General features: G+C 41.1%; 1 protein-coding gene and 1 long non-coding RNA gene across 2 annotated transcripts in view; one reads left to right on the top strand and one right to left on the bottom strand.

Moving 5' to 3' along the window:
* Nucleotides 1-11897: 11897 nt before the first annotated feature.
* LOC103598956 lies at nt 11898-12320 on the bottom strand. Its single transcript, XR_551251.1, has 2 exons — nt 12117-12320; nt 11898-11982 (listed from the first exon to the last, which is right to left on the bottom strand). It is a non-coding gene; the product is annotated as an uncharacterized LOC103598956 (long non-coding RNA).
* A 240-nt stretch (nt 12321-12560) lies between these two features.
* Nucleotides 12561-17269, top strand: part of NBPF7 (neuroblastoma breakpoint family, member 7) — a 56772-nt gene continuing 52063 nt past the window's right edge. Inside the window, 3 exon segments of the mRNA XM_008583028.1 lie at nt 12561-12618; nt 15330-15359; nt 15362-15541. Coding sequence (XP_008581250.1) covers nt 12561-12618; nt 15330-15359; nt 15362-15541 — 268 coding nt within the window.

Below are 17269 nucleotides of genomic sequence, written 5' to 3'. Positions count from 1 at the left end.
TCCATTTCTCATACCAGAAACAATGCAAGTGAGAAGACAATGAAGCCAGGTCTTTAATACTCCAAGAAAAAAATTGTCTACATAGAATTCTACACCCTGCAAAATTATCTTTCAGAGAGTGAAGATGTAATAAATTCCTAAACACACATTCAAAATATGAAAGAATTCACCACCGGCAGACCTGTGCTCCTAGAAATGTTAAAAGACATTCTTCAGGCAGAAGGAAATGATATCAAATGGAAATCTGGATATCTACAAAGGATGAAGAGCACTGGAAGTGGTAACTAAGTGGGCAAAACATACACTTTTTTCTTAGTATTTAAATATCTTTAAAAGAAAATTGACTGTTTAAACAACAATAATAACAATGGTTTGGGGGGTTTGTGACATGTAAAAACAAACTGCATGTAACAACAGCATAAAGGCCAGGAATGGAAATATAAAGGTATATTCTAAGGTTCTTATACTGTATGTGAAGTGGCATAATAGACTGTGTTAAATAAAAGGTATGTAATACGATTCCTTAAAGCAACCACTAAAATAACAAAACAAAAAGCTATAGCTAGAAACCAAAGGAATTGAAATGGAATAATAAAAAATACTAGTTTAATCCAAAAGAAAGCAGAAAAAGAAAAAAAGGAGGAGAAGAGGAATAAAAAACTAAAACAAGCTGAAAGACTCAAACCTAGCCCTTTCAATAATCATATTAAATGTAGGTGGTCTAAACACACCAACTAAAAGGCAGAGATTGTCAGACTGAATAAAAGCAAGACCTAAGTATATGCTGCTTACAAGAAATGCACTTAAGAAATGAAGATACAAATACACAAAAGTAAAAGGATGGAAAAAGATGTACTATGTTAACAGTAGTCAAAAGGAAAGTGAAAAAGCTACATTAATATAAGATGAAGTGGATTTCAGACAAAATCATATTACCAGGAATAAAGACATTTATTTCACAATAATAAATGGATTAATTCATCAAGAAGACAAAATAACCACACCTAATAACAGAGCTTCAAAGCACATGATGCAAAAACTAATAGAGGGCTGGCTGGTTAACTCACTTAGTTAGAGCATGGTGCTGATAATACCACGGCCAAGGGTTCAGATCCTCTTAATTGCCAGCAGCCAAAACAAACAAAAACAAACAAACAAAAAACCACAAATTCCCTAATAGAACTGAAAGGAGAAATAAATTGACATTATACTCCGATATTTCAAAACTCCTCTCCCAATAATTGTTAGAACAAGGAGCAGAAAATTAACAGATATAGCAAACTTAGCAACACTATTAACCAAATTGACCTGATTAACATTTATAGGACATTCCACGCAGCAAGAGCAGGATACACATGCACCTCTCATCAAGTGCACTTGCAGCATTTACCAAGACAGACCACACTCTGGGACATAAAACAAGTCTCAAAAATTTCAAAAGGATTCAAGTCACAAAAGTATGTTCTAGGATCAACAATGGAAAGATTTTTTTGAAAATCCCCCAAATATTTGTCAAATGTGTACAATACTTACCCATGTACCCGTGGATCAAAGGATAAATCAAAAGGGAAATGAAAAATTATTTTGAATGAATGAAAATGAAAACACCACATACCAAAATGGAGAGGGGCAGATTTTTGCACTGAACTCCTATATTAAAAAAGAAGAAATGATCTCAAATCAGTGACCTTAGGTTCTACCTTAAGAAACTAGAAAAGAAGAGCAAATTAAACTCAAACTAAAAAGAAAGCAAATAATAAAGATGAAGATAGAAATCAATGAAATAGAAGAGAGAAAATTAGTAGAAAAAAATCAATAAAACCAAAAGATGATTCTTTAAGATGATCAATGAAATAGACAGCCTCTGGGCCAACCCCATGGCTCACTCGGGAGAGTGCGGTGCTGGTAGCACCGAGGCCGTGGGTTCGGATCCTATATAGGGATGGCCGGTGCACTCACTGGCTGAGCGCGGTGCAGGCGACACCAAGCCAAGGGTTACGATCCCCTTACCAGTCACAAAAAAAGAAATAGACAGCCTCTAATCAGACTCATGAAGGAGGACAGAGAGAGAGAAAGAAAGAGAAGAATACAATTTACCCATATCAGGAATAAGAGAGATGACACAGTGCAGATTCTACAGATATTAAAAGGATAATAAGGGACTATTATAAACAACTTCATGCCATTGAGTTCAATAATCTAGATAAAATGAATAAATTGAAAGAAATAAAATACCAAAGCACATCCAAAAAGATAGATAGCCTGGGGAGTATGTAACTTGTCAAAGAAATTGAGTTTGTAGTTAATAGCATTCCCACGAGGGAAGTCCTGGTCATGATAGTGTCACTTGTGAAGGCTAGCAAAGTTTTAAGGCAGAAATAATACCAATTCTAAACAAACCCTTTTCAAAAGTTGAAGAGGAGGGAATACTTCCCAACTTGTTCTATGAAGCCAGTATTATCCTAATACCAGAACCAGAGAAAGACATTAGGAGAAAACTATGGACACAAATACAAAAATCCTAAATAAAATATCAGCATATCAAGTCCAAAAATATGTTAAAGGGATAATACATTAAGTCCAAGTGAGATTTACCTCAGAAATGCAGAGTTGGTTTAACATTCAAAAACCAGCCAATGTAATTCAGTATAAAGAAAAGGCAGGGCCGGCCCAGTGGCACACTCAGTTGAGTGCGACGCTTGGGAGCGCGGCAGTGCTCCTGCCAAGGGTTCGGATCCCATATAGAGACCGGTCTGCTCACTGGCTGACCGCGGTGCGGGCGTGACACCGAGGGTTGCGATCCCATTACCAGTCACAAAAAAAGACAAAAAGGAAAAAAAAATGCATATGATCATTTTTTAATTGGTTTAACATTCAAAAACCAGCCAATGTAATTCAGTATAAAGAAAAGGCAGGGCCGGCCCGGTGGCACACTCAGTTGAGTGCGACGCTTGGGAGCGCGGCAGTGCTCCTGCCGAGGGTTCGAAAAAAAAACCTCTCCACAAACTAGGAATAGAAAGGAACTTCTTCAGCCTGATAAAGGAGATCTAGGAAAAACCTTCTGCTAACATCATGCTTTTAAAAAACTGAATTGCTTTCCCCCAAGACCAGAAACAATACAGGAATGTGTGCTCGCACTATTTTGGAGGGGTGTGGGGTGGGCGGGGGACTTGGCCAGTACAGGGATGGAATTCTGGACCTTGGTGTTACCAGCAGCAGGCTCCAACCGATTGAGCTAAGCAGCCAGCCCCCTCTCACTACTTCGATTCCACCTTGTACTGAAGGTTCTAATCAGTGCAATCAGGCAAAAAAGAGAAATACAAGGAATCCAGACTGGAAAAGAAGAAATAAACTTCTCTTTATTCACCAATAGCATGATTGCTTATGTCAAAAATCTGATGGAACCTGCAAAACAGCTACTAAATTTATAACTGAGTTTAGTAAGGTTGCAAGATGGGTGAATATGCAAAAACTTGGTGTTCTATATGCTATCAAGGGACAATTGAAAGTTGCGATTTAAAAGCAGTATTTACAATAGCATCAAAAAATGGGAACTACTTAACAAAAGATGTGAAAGTCTGTACACTGAAGACTACAGAATATTGCCAAGAGTAATTAAAGTCTCCTATTGGGTCAGGAGACTCAATATTGTTAACATGTCAATTATCCTTACATTGATCTATAGGTTCATCACAATCCCAGGGAAAATTCCAGCAAGATTTTTGGTAAAATTGCAAAGCTGATTTTAAAATTCATGTGGAAATGAAAAAGACCTAGAATAGCCAAATCACCTGAAGAAAGAAACAAATTTGTAGGGCTAACACTACCTGATTTCAGGAATAACTATAAAGCCACAGTAATTAAAACAGTGTAGTACTGGTATAAGATAGACATACCCGTCAGTGCAACCAAATGGAGGGTCCAGAGATAGACATGTATGGACAATCCGTTTTGACAAAGGCCCATGTGCAATACAGTGGAGAAAGGATAGATAACCTTTTTAACAAGTGGTGCTGGAACAATTGGATTTTTACATACAAAAACATGTGAACTTGGATCTAAACCTCATACTATTATACAAAAATTGACTCAAAATAGGTCATAAAAGAAAATGCAAAACCTAAAACTATAAAACTCAGAGAAAATCTTGGTTATCTTGGGTTAGGAAAAGTTTTTTAGATCTGACAGCAAAAGCACAACTCATCAAAGAACAAATTGATAAGTTGGACCTCATTAAAATACAAAACTTTTGCTCTTCAAAAGACATTGTGAAGTAAAAGCAAGGACAAGCCAGTTAGTGGGAGAAAATCTTTGCAAAGCATATATCTAATAAAAGACTAGTATCTAGAACCTTTAAAGAACTCTGAAAGCTCAACAAAAAGAAAACAACCTATTATTAAAAAAATAAGCAAAATATATGAAAAGACACTTCACCAAAGAAAGCGAATGGTAAATAAGCACATAAGAGATGCCCAACATCTTCAGTTAGAGAAATGCATATTAAAACCAGCGGATACTAGTAGACATCTGTTTGAATGGTTGAAATTAAAATCAATGTTGGAGGAAGGGTCTGGGGAGCCTGATAGCCAGCCTCAACCCACTCCGTCCTCTTACCAGATTCTTGACTCTCCCACAGGAAAGAATTCAAGAGCTGAGTCACAGTAGAACGAGGACAAGTTTAATATAATGAATAAGAGATACAGATTCCACAGAGAGAGTGTGGCCCAGCTCCAGAGACTGGACAGGGCCCACTGCAAATTTAACACAAAAGTCAGCAATACATAAAGTTCAGCACAGAGTACAAGCTGGCTCAAGTGAGTGAGCAACAGTCCCGCTTTCTGCTGGAATTTGTTTTTTATACTTTTGCTATCTAATGAATATTCAATTAAGGGGGTGGTCTCCAATTATGTAACATAGTGTTGCACATGTTCAGTGGGTCTCTTTATGGAGCAGGTTCATTGGCTAAATCTTACCACATGTAGCATCTAGACCATTCAGGAATACAGCTGCGCTCTCTAGCACCTCTAGTGGGAGGTAATTTAGAGGACAAACTCCCCTTTACTGAGCATGCCCAGCCACTGGATTTGCATAAGCCAGCCCCCTTGTGATCTCATTTTCCCCCAGTTGGTGCTGAAAATAGGTCTAACCAGCAACAGTAACTTTCCTCTAGGGGAGGGCCTAGACCTCTAGTAATGGCTTGAAACCCAGAGATGGGTCCTGAAACTCCAACCCAGGGAAGCTGAGCATCTCCTATCTCAAAAAGACTAGCCAAACCAAGTGTGGGAGAGGATGCTGTCTCCAGAATCATCTATTTTCTTGTCCTCCTTTTCAGCTTTCACCTGCTTGTGCCCTTCTCTGCCACAGGCGTCCCCCAGGCAGAGGCCGCCCCAGGGTCCTGGAGCTCAGTGCCATTGTAAAAGTCGTCTACAGGTTTCTACAATCAAGACATTTACCTTGTTGTAAATCTGCTGCTGGAATGAAGGTTTAAAAGAACAGCATCCTTTGAAAAACTTTTCACATCTTCCTGTTTTGGAGAAACTCTGGGACTAAAACTAATAGTTCCCAGTGGAAGGACCCTGCAGCAGAATGCCTGTTGTTCATTGATACTACTTTTTAGTACAAACTACTAAATTTAGAGCATTTATTAGGTGCCCACCGGGTGCTGGGCCTGCTCCCTGCAAGAGGCTGCATCATGTGCAAACCCCTGTTCCCTGCCGGGTTGGAGTCACCTCTGGAGGCCTGGGGGCAGCATGGTGGGGACACAGCTGGTTCTGGTCCTTCCCACGCGCGTCAGGCCCCAGGTCTGGGGCGGAATAGCCGAGAGCACGAGGAGTGAAGGGGATCTAAGAATGAGAAAGTCAATGACTTCAGCCCCAGAGGCTGCAGTCATCATGGTAGTGGGGCTACTGCTGAGATGGCGAGGAACAGGCAGGAAAGGCTTTGGACCCAGATTTCAGGTGTCAGAATCCCAGGCTCCCTCAGGCTCAGTGTCAAGGACCAGAAGCTCCCAAAGACAAGACTCAATGTCTCAGATACCAGCGAGGTTGGACAGGCTAGAGGTACCTGAACCTGTTTTTGCTGGTGTTGAAGGGATGGGAAGTACGTCGTCATTCCAAATAGCAAGTAGGTTTTTGTCCTTCATTTCTGTAGTAGCAACAGCGCGTTAGCCTGTTAGCTGAAAGTTGGTGGTTCGAGCCCACCGGCTCAGTGTCAAGGACCAGAAGCTCCCAAAGACAAGACTCAATGTCTCAGATACCAGCGAGGCTGGACAGGCTAGAGGTACCTGAACCTGTTTTTGCTGGTGTTGAAGGGATGGGAAGTACGTTGTCATTCCAAATAGCAAGTAGGTTTTTGTCCTTCATTTCTGTAGTAGCAACAGCGCGTTAGCCTGTTAGCTGAAAGTTGGTGGTTCGAGCCCACCGAGGGATGGTATCCACTCACAATTCCTTCAAACCATTCAAGAGATTTTTGTTTCAAGCAGCCACTTCACCAAGCAGGCCTCAGGCCCTCCCAGCGCTGTTCTGCATATGTGACAGGAAATGTCCACAGCGCTTCTCCCAGAGAGCCGGCTCCTCCTGGTCTTCACCTGATGCCTGGCCTTATACTACCTGGATGCAAGGCCTTCTTCACTTACCTCTCCTGCCCTGTGGATTCTAGGGCAACTGCAGGGCCTGAGGCTAAAGGCAAAGCCACAGAATATCTTACCGAAGCAGGTTATATCAGAAATCACCCTCTAAGTCACCATTGGCTCCAACTCCAGGTTGCTGCACGTCAACTCACAGGTTTCATCACAGGACACCACAACTTTTTGATTTGGGGCTGCCATGCCCTTACTTTTTATTATTAAATTTACGTACAATAAAATCGACCCATTGTAAATGTACAACTCAAGGAGTTGTTCAACCAGTACCATTATCCAGACTTAGAACATTTCCTTCACCTCCCCAAGTCCCCTCCCGCCAAGCCCGTTGCAGACAATCCCACTCCCTCCTCTGGCTTCAAGCTACCATTAATCTGTTTTCTGTCTCTACAGATATGTCTTTTCTGGACATTACAAACAAATGGAACGAGGCGATGTGTAGTCTTCCGTGACTGGCTTCTTTCACTTAGCCTAATGTTTCCGAGGTTCATCCATGCTATAGCATGTATCAGATTGCTTCTCTTGTTTTCGCTGAATAGAATCCCATTGTACAGATATACCACTTTTTATTTATCCACACACCAGTGATGGACATTTAAGTTGTATTCAGTTTTTTTGGTATTATGAATAATGCTGCCATGAACATTTCTGAGTAATTTTTGTATGGACCTTTTTTTTTTTTTTGGTGGCTGGCTCGCTGGTATGAGGCTCCAAACCCATGACCTTGGCGTTATAAGGCTGCACTCTAACCAACTAGCTAACTGGCCAGCCCCACCTATGTTTTCCTTACAGGCTTGTATGGTAACTTCAGTTTAACTTTTTATGAAACTGTCAAACTGGTTTCCCAAGTGTCATCATCCTACATTCTCGCCAGAAATGTATGGGGTTCCAATTTCTCCACATTCTCAGCAACACTTGGTACTTTCTGTCTTTTTGAACATAGCCACACTAGTGGATGTGAAGTGGTATTTTACTGTTGTTTTAATTTGCATTTCCCTAATGACTGACATTGAGCACTATTTCATAGGCTAGCGAACCATTTATTTGTCTTGCCTGGTAACATTTTGCTAATTTTGAAAATTGTGTTGCTTCTTTTTATTGAGTTCAAAGAGCTTTTTAGATATTATAAATATAAAAATCTTTGATTGGATATTTGATTTTCAAATATTTTCTCCCAGTGTGTGGATTTTCTTTCATTTTCTTAATGGTGTCTTTTGAAGCACACACCTTTTAATATTAGTGAAATTCAATTTTCTTATGTTTTAGGGATTATGCTGTTGGTGTAATATCTTAGAAGTTCTTGCTTAACCCAAAGTCACAAGTATTTTCTTCTACGCATTCCTGCTGAAGTTTTATAGTCTAGCTGTTACATTCAGGTCTGTGATTTATTTGGACTTGATTTCTATGTATGTGTGATTTCAGACAAAGTCCCATGGGGGAACTTTGTCCTCATAGCAGTTGGGGAACTTGGAGGTAAGTTATGTTTAAAAGTTCTCCTCACCCGGCCTGAGAAACTTAGATTTTATACTCCTGCACTTGTTAGTGACTTACTGAGTGCCTTGAGAGAGGGGAGATAAATGGGATTTGGGGTTATACACTCCCATGTACTTCCCATTTTGAGGCACTGGTTGCAAAGTGGTTCCAGCAGCCCAAGGGCAGTGCTACTCAGAAGAGTCCTTAGAAGCAAAAACACACCAAAATCAGGAAAGAATTATACAGAAAGGATAAAAGCAATTTCAGGTGATCTGTGTTGGGCTTCTGAAGGGTCTCCTCCTGCAGTGGTGGAAAGGATGACTTGCACAAAGCAGGAACTCAGTAAACATATGTCTGAAGAGAGGAGCAGATTGAAACCATTTGGCAGGATTGTAAGCATTCTTGCCAACATGAAAATAGTGTTGTTGCGTGTGTATGTGAGTGTGTTTTGCCTTGGCTGTTATAAGGTGTCTGGATTAGAAATCTAGAAATACTCCTCTTAAGAAAAGGATTGGGGGACTAACTGGGGTCCTGCCAGGTCAAGGTTTTATTGTCTGTGTGAGTCCTAGGCTTTGGAACTCCAGAACTTATTTTTACACAGAAATTTCTGATTCTTTTACTATCACATTATGGTGGTGTCAAAGGACAAAATTACAACAAATTTAAAGATCTCAACTGGCTTTATTGCAATTCTCAAATGGGGCAACACTTCATTCCATAAAATAGAATAGGTGTTCAAATGAGCTAAGCAGAGGAGATTGGTTTTACAGACAGAAAAGACTGAAGAAAACAAAAAGAAAGAACATAAAGTGGATTGGTCATTTCAAAGTTATTTTCCTTGTAAGTTGGGAACAGGCAGACAGAGCAATAAAAAGTAACTGATTATTTAACCTCAGGTTCCTTCTGGGTATCCCGAAAGATTAAAGCAGAAGGAACTTGGTTATCATGCCTATTGAAGATTTAAACTGGCCTGTTAAGGAAATCGGCCGTTATCTCTCTCCTGATTTCTCAGAAGGTCAGATCACAGCTTAGTTTAGGTTTGGTGACATGAAACTTATCAGGGGTGACATTATTTTGATTTTTAGTCTGGTCTTTTGGGGCCTATTGCAGGAACTTAGTCCAAAGCAGTGGCCTCCTATAATTTTCATTTAACAGTAGCTGTAGATATTTCCACACAGTTCTTGAGTTTGATGTCTTCCAGAGCTGGCTTAGCGAAACAAGGCAGAAAAGCCCAGGTCCGGCTGTGTCAGATCAGTTCAGGACATCAGAGGTTGGTATTTTTCTTTCTCACTGGACATCCCTAAAATGAAGAATAAGAGAAGATAGAAATTTTGTCTAACATGTGGTGAAGCTGCACTCTCTGATTAGAAAACCTGAGGGGGCGACAATGTGACTTAGACCAAGTTGGGTTAATGTGAATTCCTTTGAATTGGGATGTCACCCACGCTGAGAAGTGGGGTCTCTGTGATTGGACCTGAGCAGAATAAAAATTGGAAAACAGAGATCCTTAAGCTTAAATTTTCATTAGAATGGAACTTCAAAAAATGAATCTTCTTAAAAATTCTAGTCTGAAGGGGAGAGATTGCTTTCTAGGGGATGTTATTTGGGGGGACAATATGGCTGTTCTATTGCTCTTCTGGAATTGCTTTGTCTTTGCAAATATGTGATAATTGCTGTAAAACCTTCTCTGGTCAGCTCAGGTGAACAAGGAGCTAAAAGAAAAAAAATTGCCATAGGAAGTAGAGAGATGGATGATCAATTTAAAGACATTTTAGCCTGTAGTTAATTATGCTAACATCTTGATTCTTTCAGAGGTTTGCAGTACTAAAAAGAAGTCCCTCGAGTGTCTCAAATGCCCATTGTAGTGTCTTTCACATTGCAAGAGCTCAGGAACAGTAACATAAAGGTGAGCTTGGGATTTTTATTGTGATTCTTTGATTTTTTTTTTTTTTTTAACTTGAACAGGGATTAGAACACAGGTAGCTGAAAATACAGATCAGGAGAGTAGAGCTATACTCAAATAGTATAAAGTTTTGTATTGCAGCATAACAAATTACCATGTACTTAGCAGTTTAAAACAACATGCATTTGTTATCTTACAGGTGTGTAGATTGGAAGTCTGCAATGACATGGCTGGATTCTCTGCACCGGGCCTCACGAAGCTGAAAGCCATGAGTCAACTGGTTGCATTTTCATCTAGAGCTCAGGCTACCTTTCCAAGCTCACTTTAGATATTGGCAGAATTCATTTCCTTGTGGTTGGAGGACTGAGGTCTCTTTTTCTGAACTGGCTGTCAGACAAGGAGTGCACTCTGCTTCTAAAGGCCACCTGCATTCTTTCTCACAGGCCTTCTCCATTGTCAAATCAGTAAAAGGGCAAGAGTCTTTCTCATGCTTCCACTCTCCAACATTTTATTCCTGCCAGTGACACAAAGTTCTTGCATTTGAGGAGTGATGTGATTCCATCAGCCCCCCCCACAGAATCTCCCCTTAAAGTCAATGACTCCATAGATAATTTTGTTTTTGCCATGGAGATAGCTATGATTGACTCTCAGTTCTCTGAAGTTAGGATGTGAGTTTCTGACGGGTGAGTGAGGTGCTGTGGACAGGGAGGGTTCAGGCCAAGGCTTGTGTGTGGCTCTGCTGTCATCAGGATGTGTGGGAGCTTGGGAAAGCCTCTTATAGTCTTTCTGGGCCTCAGTTTCCTCATCAGCAATTTAAGGTTTTTAATGTACCTCTCTGGGGTCCCTTCCTGCTCAGTTTTCTCTTAGTCCACAAGGGACTGAGATGTGCATTAAATGGGCCCTGGGGATTGCAGCTGAGACCTGACCCTGGTCCCTACTCTGTGTGTCTCCTGTGGAGAATGAGCTCAGATCACAGCCTGGGAACATAGATCTGAGGGAGCAGATGGAAGAAAGAAAGTCAGATTTGGAGGATGAAAATAACCCAAAGAAGGACAAGGTAATACTGGATAGGTGAAAATCAAACAAGTTAGAATAAGGATAAGGTGGGTTCAGAAACTTCAGGGGAAACTGAGGAATGTCTACAACATCATCCGACCCCTCAAGAGCAGCCTGAGTTGAGCAGTGAGGACTGGGAGAGAAACTTACTCCATAGTGAACTGGTGCACTTGGCCAAGGAGCTGCACAGGGTGGACTGATAGCTGGTTCATAAGGCAGGGAAAACCTGACTCCAAGAGGGGAAGGACGTGACTGTGAGACCCAGGCCCCAGAAACTCAACCTGAGAGCTGCCTGCCAGTAGATGCCCACCAAGTAAATGTGGGCTCATTAAAAATGAACAGTGTTTGGAGAAGTGTTAAGGAAATCTATTCTTACATTAAACAGTTCTGCCCTAGGTCAGGCAGGGCCAACATAAGGAGACCCTTGCATCTGAGGTAGTAATACTAGTAATTTTCTTCTCCATTTTCAGTTGAGGAAGATTTTATACATAATATTTCTCAAATATTTGTTGAATGCTTAATTTGCCTTACCCTGTGTTAAAAACTTAAAGTTTCATTTCCCTGGGGAAATTAAAGCAGTGAGAGGCAGAACACAGTTTCAACAAAATATGGTAATTCTCCTTAAACTGGGGCCTTGTGACAGTCCGGAGTAGGGCAAGTTAGGGGCTTCTCTTTCTAATGATATCGTAAACCACTAAAGCAATCCCTGAGATCATTTCCCTGTCCATCTGCGCTGCTGTAGGGGAGTGTCATAGGGTGTGGGTAGTGTAAGACAGGGTCCTCTGTTCAGAGCGGAATTGCTGAACAAATGCAGATGAGATGACCTGAGGTTTCCAACCATTTTTATTCACTCATTGAAAGAACTCATTGAATGTTGAGGGCCTCCTCAGTGCTTGGACCAGAGCTAGAACTGTGAACAAAGAGATGAATAAAACACGAGTACACCCCTTGTGTTATCCCAAAGTTCAGAAAGCTCTCAGTCTAGTAACCAGTGTAGTGTCACTGTGTTCACTGGATGAAGGGGCCACTGTGAGTAAGGATTACCTCAGTGGATGTCCTGGTGCCTTTTTTGTTTGTTTCCTTAGCTGCATGACCTGTGACAGACCACAGATTTCTGACCTCTCAGGATGCTGCCAACACCTGGGCTCCAGGTTGGTTCAAAGCAGTCAACACTACGAAGGTCTCCAGAGGAAACTGCTGATACCAATACCTATTGATAATGTCCCGGACAGCTGGAGACATAAAGATGCAAGTTTAGTATGACTTTTAAGTTCATGTTTACTGAAAAGATTATGATTTCTCTTTTTGCTGATAGTTAAATAAATGCTCTCCGGATATCACTGCTGTCTCCTCACATAAAAGTAAATTAAATAATGACCACATTCCTAGAATTTGGGGGCTTGGTCTTTTATCCTTAAATTTCAGATCGAAAAATGGATGTAAGAAAGATTAAAGTAACTTTCATGTTTTCAGTGAGAATATAGTCGAATGGGGCTAAAATTCTGGCTTTCTCACATTCGAGTGGTTGATAAACAAGATGACTTCGGTACTCTTAGAAACAAAATAAACTGACTCCCCTGTTTTGCTCCTATAATCACCCTATCAATATGCATAAAATATAACATCGCTACTTATCTAGAGAACTTGGATTCTAAATTAGCTGAGCCCACTGAATGCACTAGCTGGACTCCTGTGGGTGCACATTGTGTTAGTTATAGTAGGAATGCAGAGGAAGGGTATACAAGACCTTACTGTAAAGAGCTTAAAGACGTCTGTTCCAAATTCACCTGGGTCTCTGTAGGTGAGAACATCAATAGCCGACACTCGTAGGCCCAGCCTGGTGAAAGGGAAGATGATGACAAAGAGTGGTGGTAGCACTGGGCTATCTTCTTCCTCCAGACTCAGGATAAGCGGAATCTGGAGAATCTCTTCCAGAGAGTGTCCCGGCTGCCAAGTGTCATAGTTGAGTGTCATGCGTTTTTGACATGGGACCATCCCTGTGTTCCATTTCACAGATCATAGTTAGATAGTAGCAAAATCAAAAGAAGCAGCACAGGGATGGACTAGAAAGGCCTGAACAATGTGCAGTTGAGGAATGAATCGACAAAATGGTCAAGATGATGCTCAGAAAGTAAGGTTTTGGGGAAAGCAATCTATGGATGGGGTTAATTGTTATGTAGTAAAAGAAAATTTACTGCCTTTAGCAGCACCTAATCACTTCTGGACACAACACTTTCCCCAAACGAATCAAATGATGGCCTGTATCCCAAAGAACAAAGCTAACCATTCACTTCCATTGATTTCACAGATTCAGGAGGTCTTTAGTGCACTTAAGCAATCTGAAAAAATGTTTCTTTATCTAGGGCTAAGGAATAAAACAGATCCCATGGTGGATGACACAGGAAGAGGCAGAGCGGAACTTATGACAATGGCCAGATGATAGTGAATGAAATAGCTTGAGCCATTTGAAGCTGCAATTGATCTGACTCAGATTAACATTACCTATTAGAAGAGCAAAAATCTGGACCCAAAAGACACTAAATATTTAGCCTATAATCTACAATCATTTGTACACAATTTATCCTTATTGGCTTGGGCCAAAGTGCCTTTTCTGATGGAGGTCAGGGGTTACTTTAAAGCATTAGATATTTATCAAAACCAATGTCATTACACAGTGTAGTTGGAGGTTGGTGTGGGGTGAGAGAGACATGCTTTCAAAAGTGGTTGATCCAGTCCTCCTTCCTTCACTTTGACATGAATGCCTGGTGGCCCATGGTCACGGGTTGCACCCTGAACTCAGCTAAACTGAAAAGACCTGGGCTGCAGAGGTGTCTCCCAAGTCTCAGGCTCACACCTCTAGGTGGGAGTGGATGCCGGGAAAGTGAGGAGGTGCCTCAGGGGATAACTCTCCCCTGACTGCCTGTTCCTCTTATTTCAACCTGAGTTTCTCTGTCACCGAACCCCACTGCACCTGCGCACTGGGGGTCATCATCACCCCACACTCAGGACTTGATCTCACCATGTTCTGTTAGTGGAATTCAACCACCAGTCAATGGTGTTAGGTCAACTCTAACAGATCCTTTGAGCCATGTTCCATAAAAACTGCTCTTCAACTCTGTTCTTTTCAATAGGAGGTGAACTGAATAAAAGCATAAGAAATAGCATCAGATTTCCAAGTATTCCCCAAATAGATGGGCACTATGTGTATTCAAGGATGTATACATAAACTATTTTAATCACTTTGACAGCTTGTAAAGAGCACTTGTGGTGCTAAAATGAAATCCACAAGTCCCAAGTATGAAATGTAACGTTTAGTGATGCTAAGAAATACCCAAAGCATCCCAACATAGACGAGGAGCTTAAGAGGTGGTGATGTCAAACCTGACTTAGGTTTAGTGAAAAGCCAACAGCTGTCCCAGTGAGGAAAAGGAAGCCAACAAAAAATGGAATGCAGCAAGAATGATATTGAGGCAATTGACATAAAGTGTTTTAAACACTAATGATTTATCCCCTAGGTATTATATACTACTTTTTGTTTATACTTATTAATAGATTAGGAAAAATGGAACAATATTCAGAGAAGAACATCATGACAATTTTACATTTTTGCATTACAAAGTTTTACATTTTGTACTTGAGCAAAAGTCTGAAGGTCTGTTTTAATGTTCAGGAAATGGTAATGTTAAGGAGTGACTTCTAGACAGCTCTTAAGAAAATAAAACTTGTTGGAAAACTGTTTCTGCCTCATTGATTTTATGCACACACAAGAATAGACAATTAAAAATATACTTAGATTTTTGGGGAAAGAGATAAGTTGGTGGTATGAGCACAAGGGTGCACAACCATTGAGTGTGGCTGATGAGGGCCTGGTCCCCAACAGTGGTGACCTTCGGAAAAGACCAGGTGGTCTTGTAAAACAGCCTGGCCTAGGTAACTTGAAGGCAGAGGCTCCTCAGATTCAATGACACCCTCTACCTTCTAATTCTGTTATGGCAACTCCAGACATTACCTGGCACACTGGGCCCTGCCTCCCTCACTCCTGTCGGAGTCTGAGCTACAAGCAGTGCCTTAGGCTCTGAACTCCAGCATCTTGGACTTTATTTCTGCAATAAAGGACTCTCAAGTCTTGTGGGGTGTTGATCAAGTTTCTCTCAACTGTAAGTTAAGATTTAGTTATTGTCATTCCTCAGTTCTGATTAAACTTACTTGATTTCAATTGCTTTTATCCCATCATGTGTTTGGGTTTCTTCTCCCCAGTCCCCGGCTCTACCTCTTCTGCCACAGATGTCGCATGGCAGTATTTCTCAGCCTTTTTTCTGGTCCAAGGGCAGAAATGAATGTGCTACAAATCATCCAGGAATTGAGATCTGAGCTGGCAAAGAGCAAACAGCAGTTTTGAGACCTCAAAGAGAAATTTCTTATATCTGAATCTACTGCCTACTCTCTGGATAACCAGCCGCAGATATACAGTAAGTTCTATGGGTTCACTGTCCTCACAGTGATGATCTTTGTTTTCTCTAAGAAATGAAATACTGATCAGACTTTATCCTTCTCTTTCCATCATCAATAAATTTCATTCTGACCATACTCCTAGAAAGGTAGAAGTGGATATTTTAATCTTAATTTGCTGAAGGTTCACTGTCCTCACAGTGATGATCTTTGTTTTCTCTAAGAAATGAAATACTGATCAGACTTGATCCTTCTCTTTCCATCATCAATAAATTTCATTCTGACCATACTCCTAGAAAGGTAGAAGTGGATATTTTAATCTTAATTTGCTGAAGATAGGAAAACTACAGAGGAACTAATTGTTAGCAACTTTTCCAAGTTTGCAGTGAGCTGTAGGTAGAGACTAGAGCTAAAATTTCAGTTAATAATTGATTCATGGTGCAGGGACAAAACTGCCTGCTTTTCTCAGGAACAGGCTAAATCATTTTTAAGAGAATTGTCTCTGTCCTTTGTCAGATCCTGCAGACATATAACATCACTGTTGGTTTAAATGCCTGTGACTAATGAACTTCCATTTAATTCAAGCTTCTGTTGAGACCCTCCTGGGACAGCACTGTGCTGGTTACACTGGAGGAAACATGGTAATATATAAACAGCACCTAGTTTGAAGGAGCTAAGAGGAGTCTGCTCACAATAGAAACTGTGGTATCTGTAAGTGATACCATCCAGGTATGGGACTACCCTGGTGAAAGAGAAGTCCTGCTTCCCAGAGCACAGACTCTTCTTATGAGACCAAGAGAGTCCTTAGACACGCTGCATTGAGTGGATTGTTTCTGGGATATCAGAGAATCTGTAGAGCCCCTTTTGTCTTTCCCTACCTGGTGAACCTTCGAGGACAAAGGATGGCCACAGGCCCAGGTGGACCTTGAGGGTATGACCTATGTGAATGTGGTCAAAGTGAGAACGAGGGTAAGTGGAGGAGACCACCAGCCTCTGTAGAAACCCACGCCAGTGTGCAGGGCAAGCCCACCCCTCCCACAGGCAGCCTGGCTACCGGAGCCCACTGGCCTGTTCAGCCTAAGAGGGGCTGTCGGGACTGAAGGAGTCACAGGAAGAGGGATATGTGCACTCAGCACGATTAGAAGGAAACTTGTTAACTCTGTGTCTGAATTTGCATCAAGCTCCTACAGGTTTTTTCAATAATGATTGGAAATTATTTCTTTAACTTTTTGTTTGTTTTTTTTTTTGGTGACTGTCCAGTTCGGGGATCTGAATCCTGGGCTTTGGTGTTATTCAGCACCATGTTCTACTGAGTGAGTTAACCAGCCAGCCCTAGGAAAAATTTTGAAGTTGCAGAGGGAGAAAGAGATTAAAGAGATTACCCAAGCAAACAAACACTGTGAATTCATCGTTCCATTACTTCCAATTTAACACAAACTTCATCAGTGTTTGGGCATATTTCCTTCAGGTATTTATGGTCTTATGCCTTACATTTTACACGTGTATCTGGGTAAGAATTTTTATCTTAAAGATACTTATGCATTCCTGAAATTTCCAGCAGAAGGGACCTCTTGGTCCTATAGTCCTGGAGGCCCTCCCATGTGTACAGGAAATCACTGCTTCATGCCGCAGCTTAGTGTTTTACTTGAAAGGCTGCAGGGCCTTTTTTTTTTTGTCTTTTTTTTTTTCGTGTCTGGCAACGGATCGCAACCCTCAGTGTCGTGCCCGTACCGGACCGGGACCGGCAA

The sequence above is a fragment of the Galeopterus variegatus genome, unplaced genomic scaffold, assembly GCF_000696425.1.
Source record: "Galeopterus variegatus unplaced genomic scaffold, G_variegatus-3.0.2 Scaffold2798, whole genome shotgun sequence".
Taxonomy (NCBI): Eukaryota; Metazoa; Chordata; class Mammalia; order Dermoptera; family Cynocephalidae; genus Galeopterus; species Galeopterus variegatus.
The sequence above is the reverse complement of the archived record's forward strand: the minus strand, read 5'-3'. Positions and strand labels throughout refer to the sequence as shown.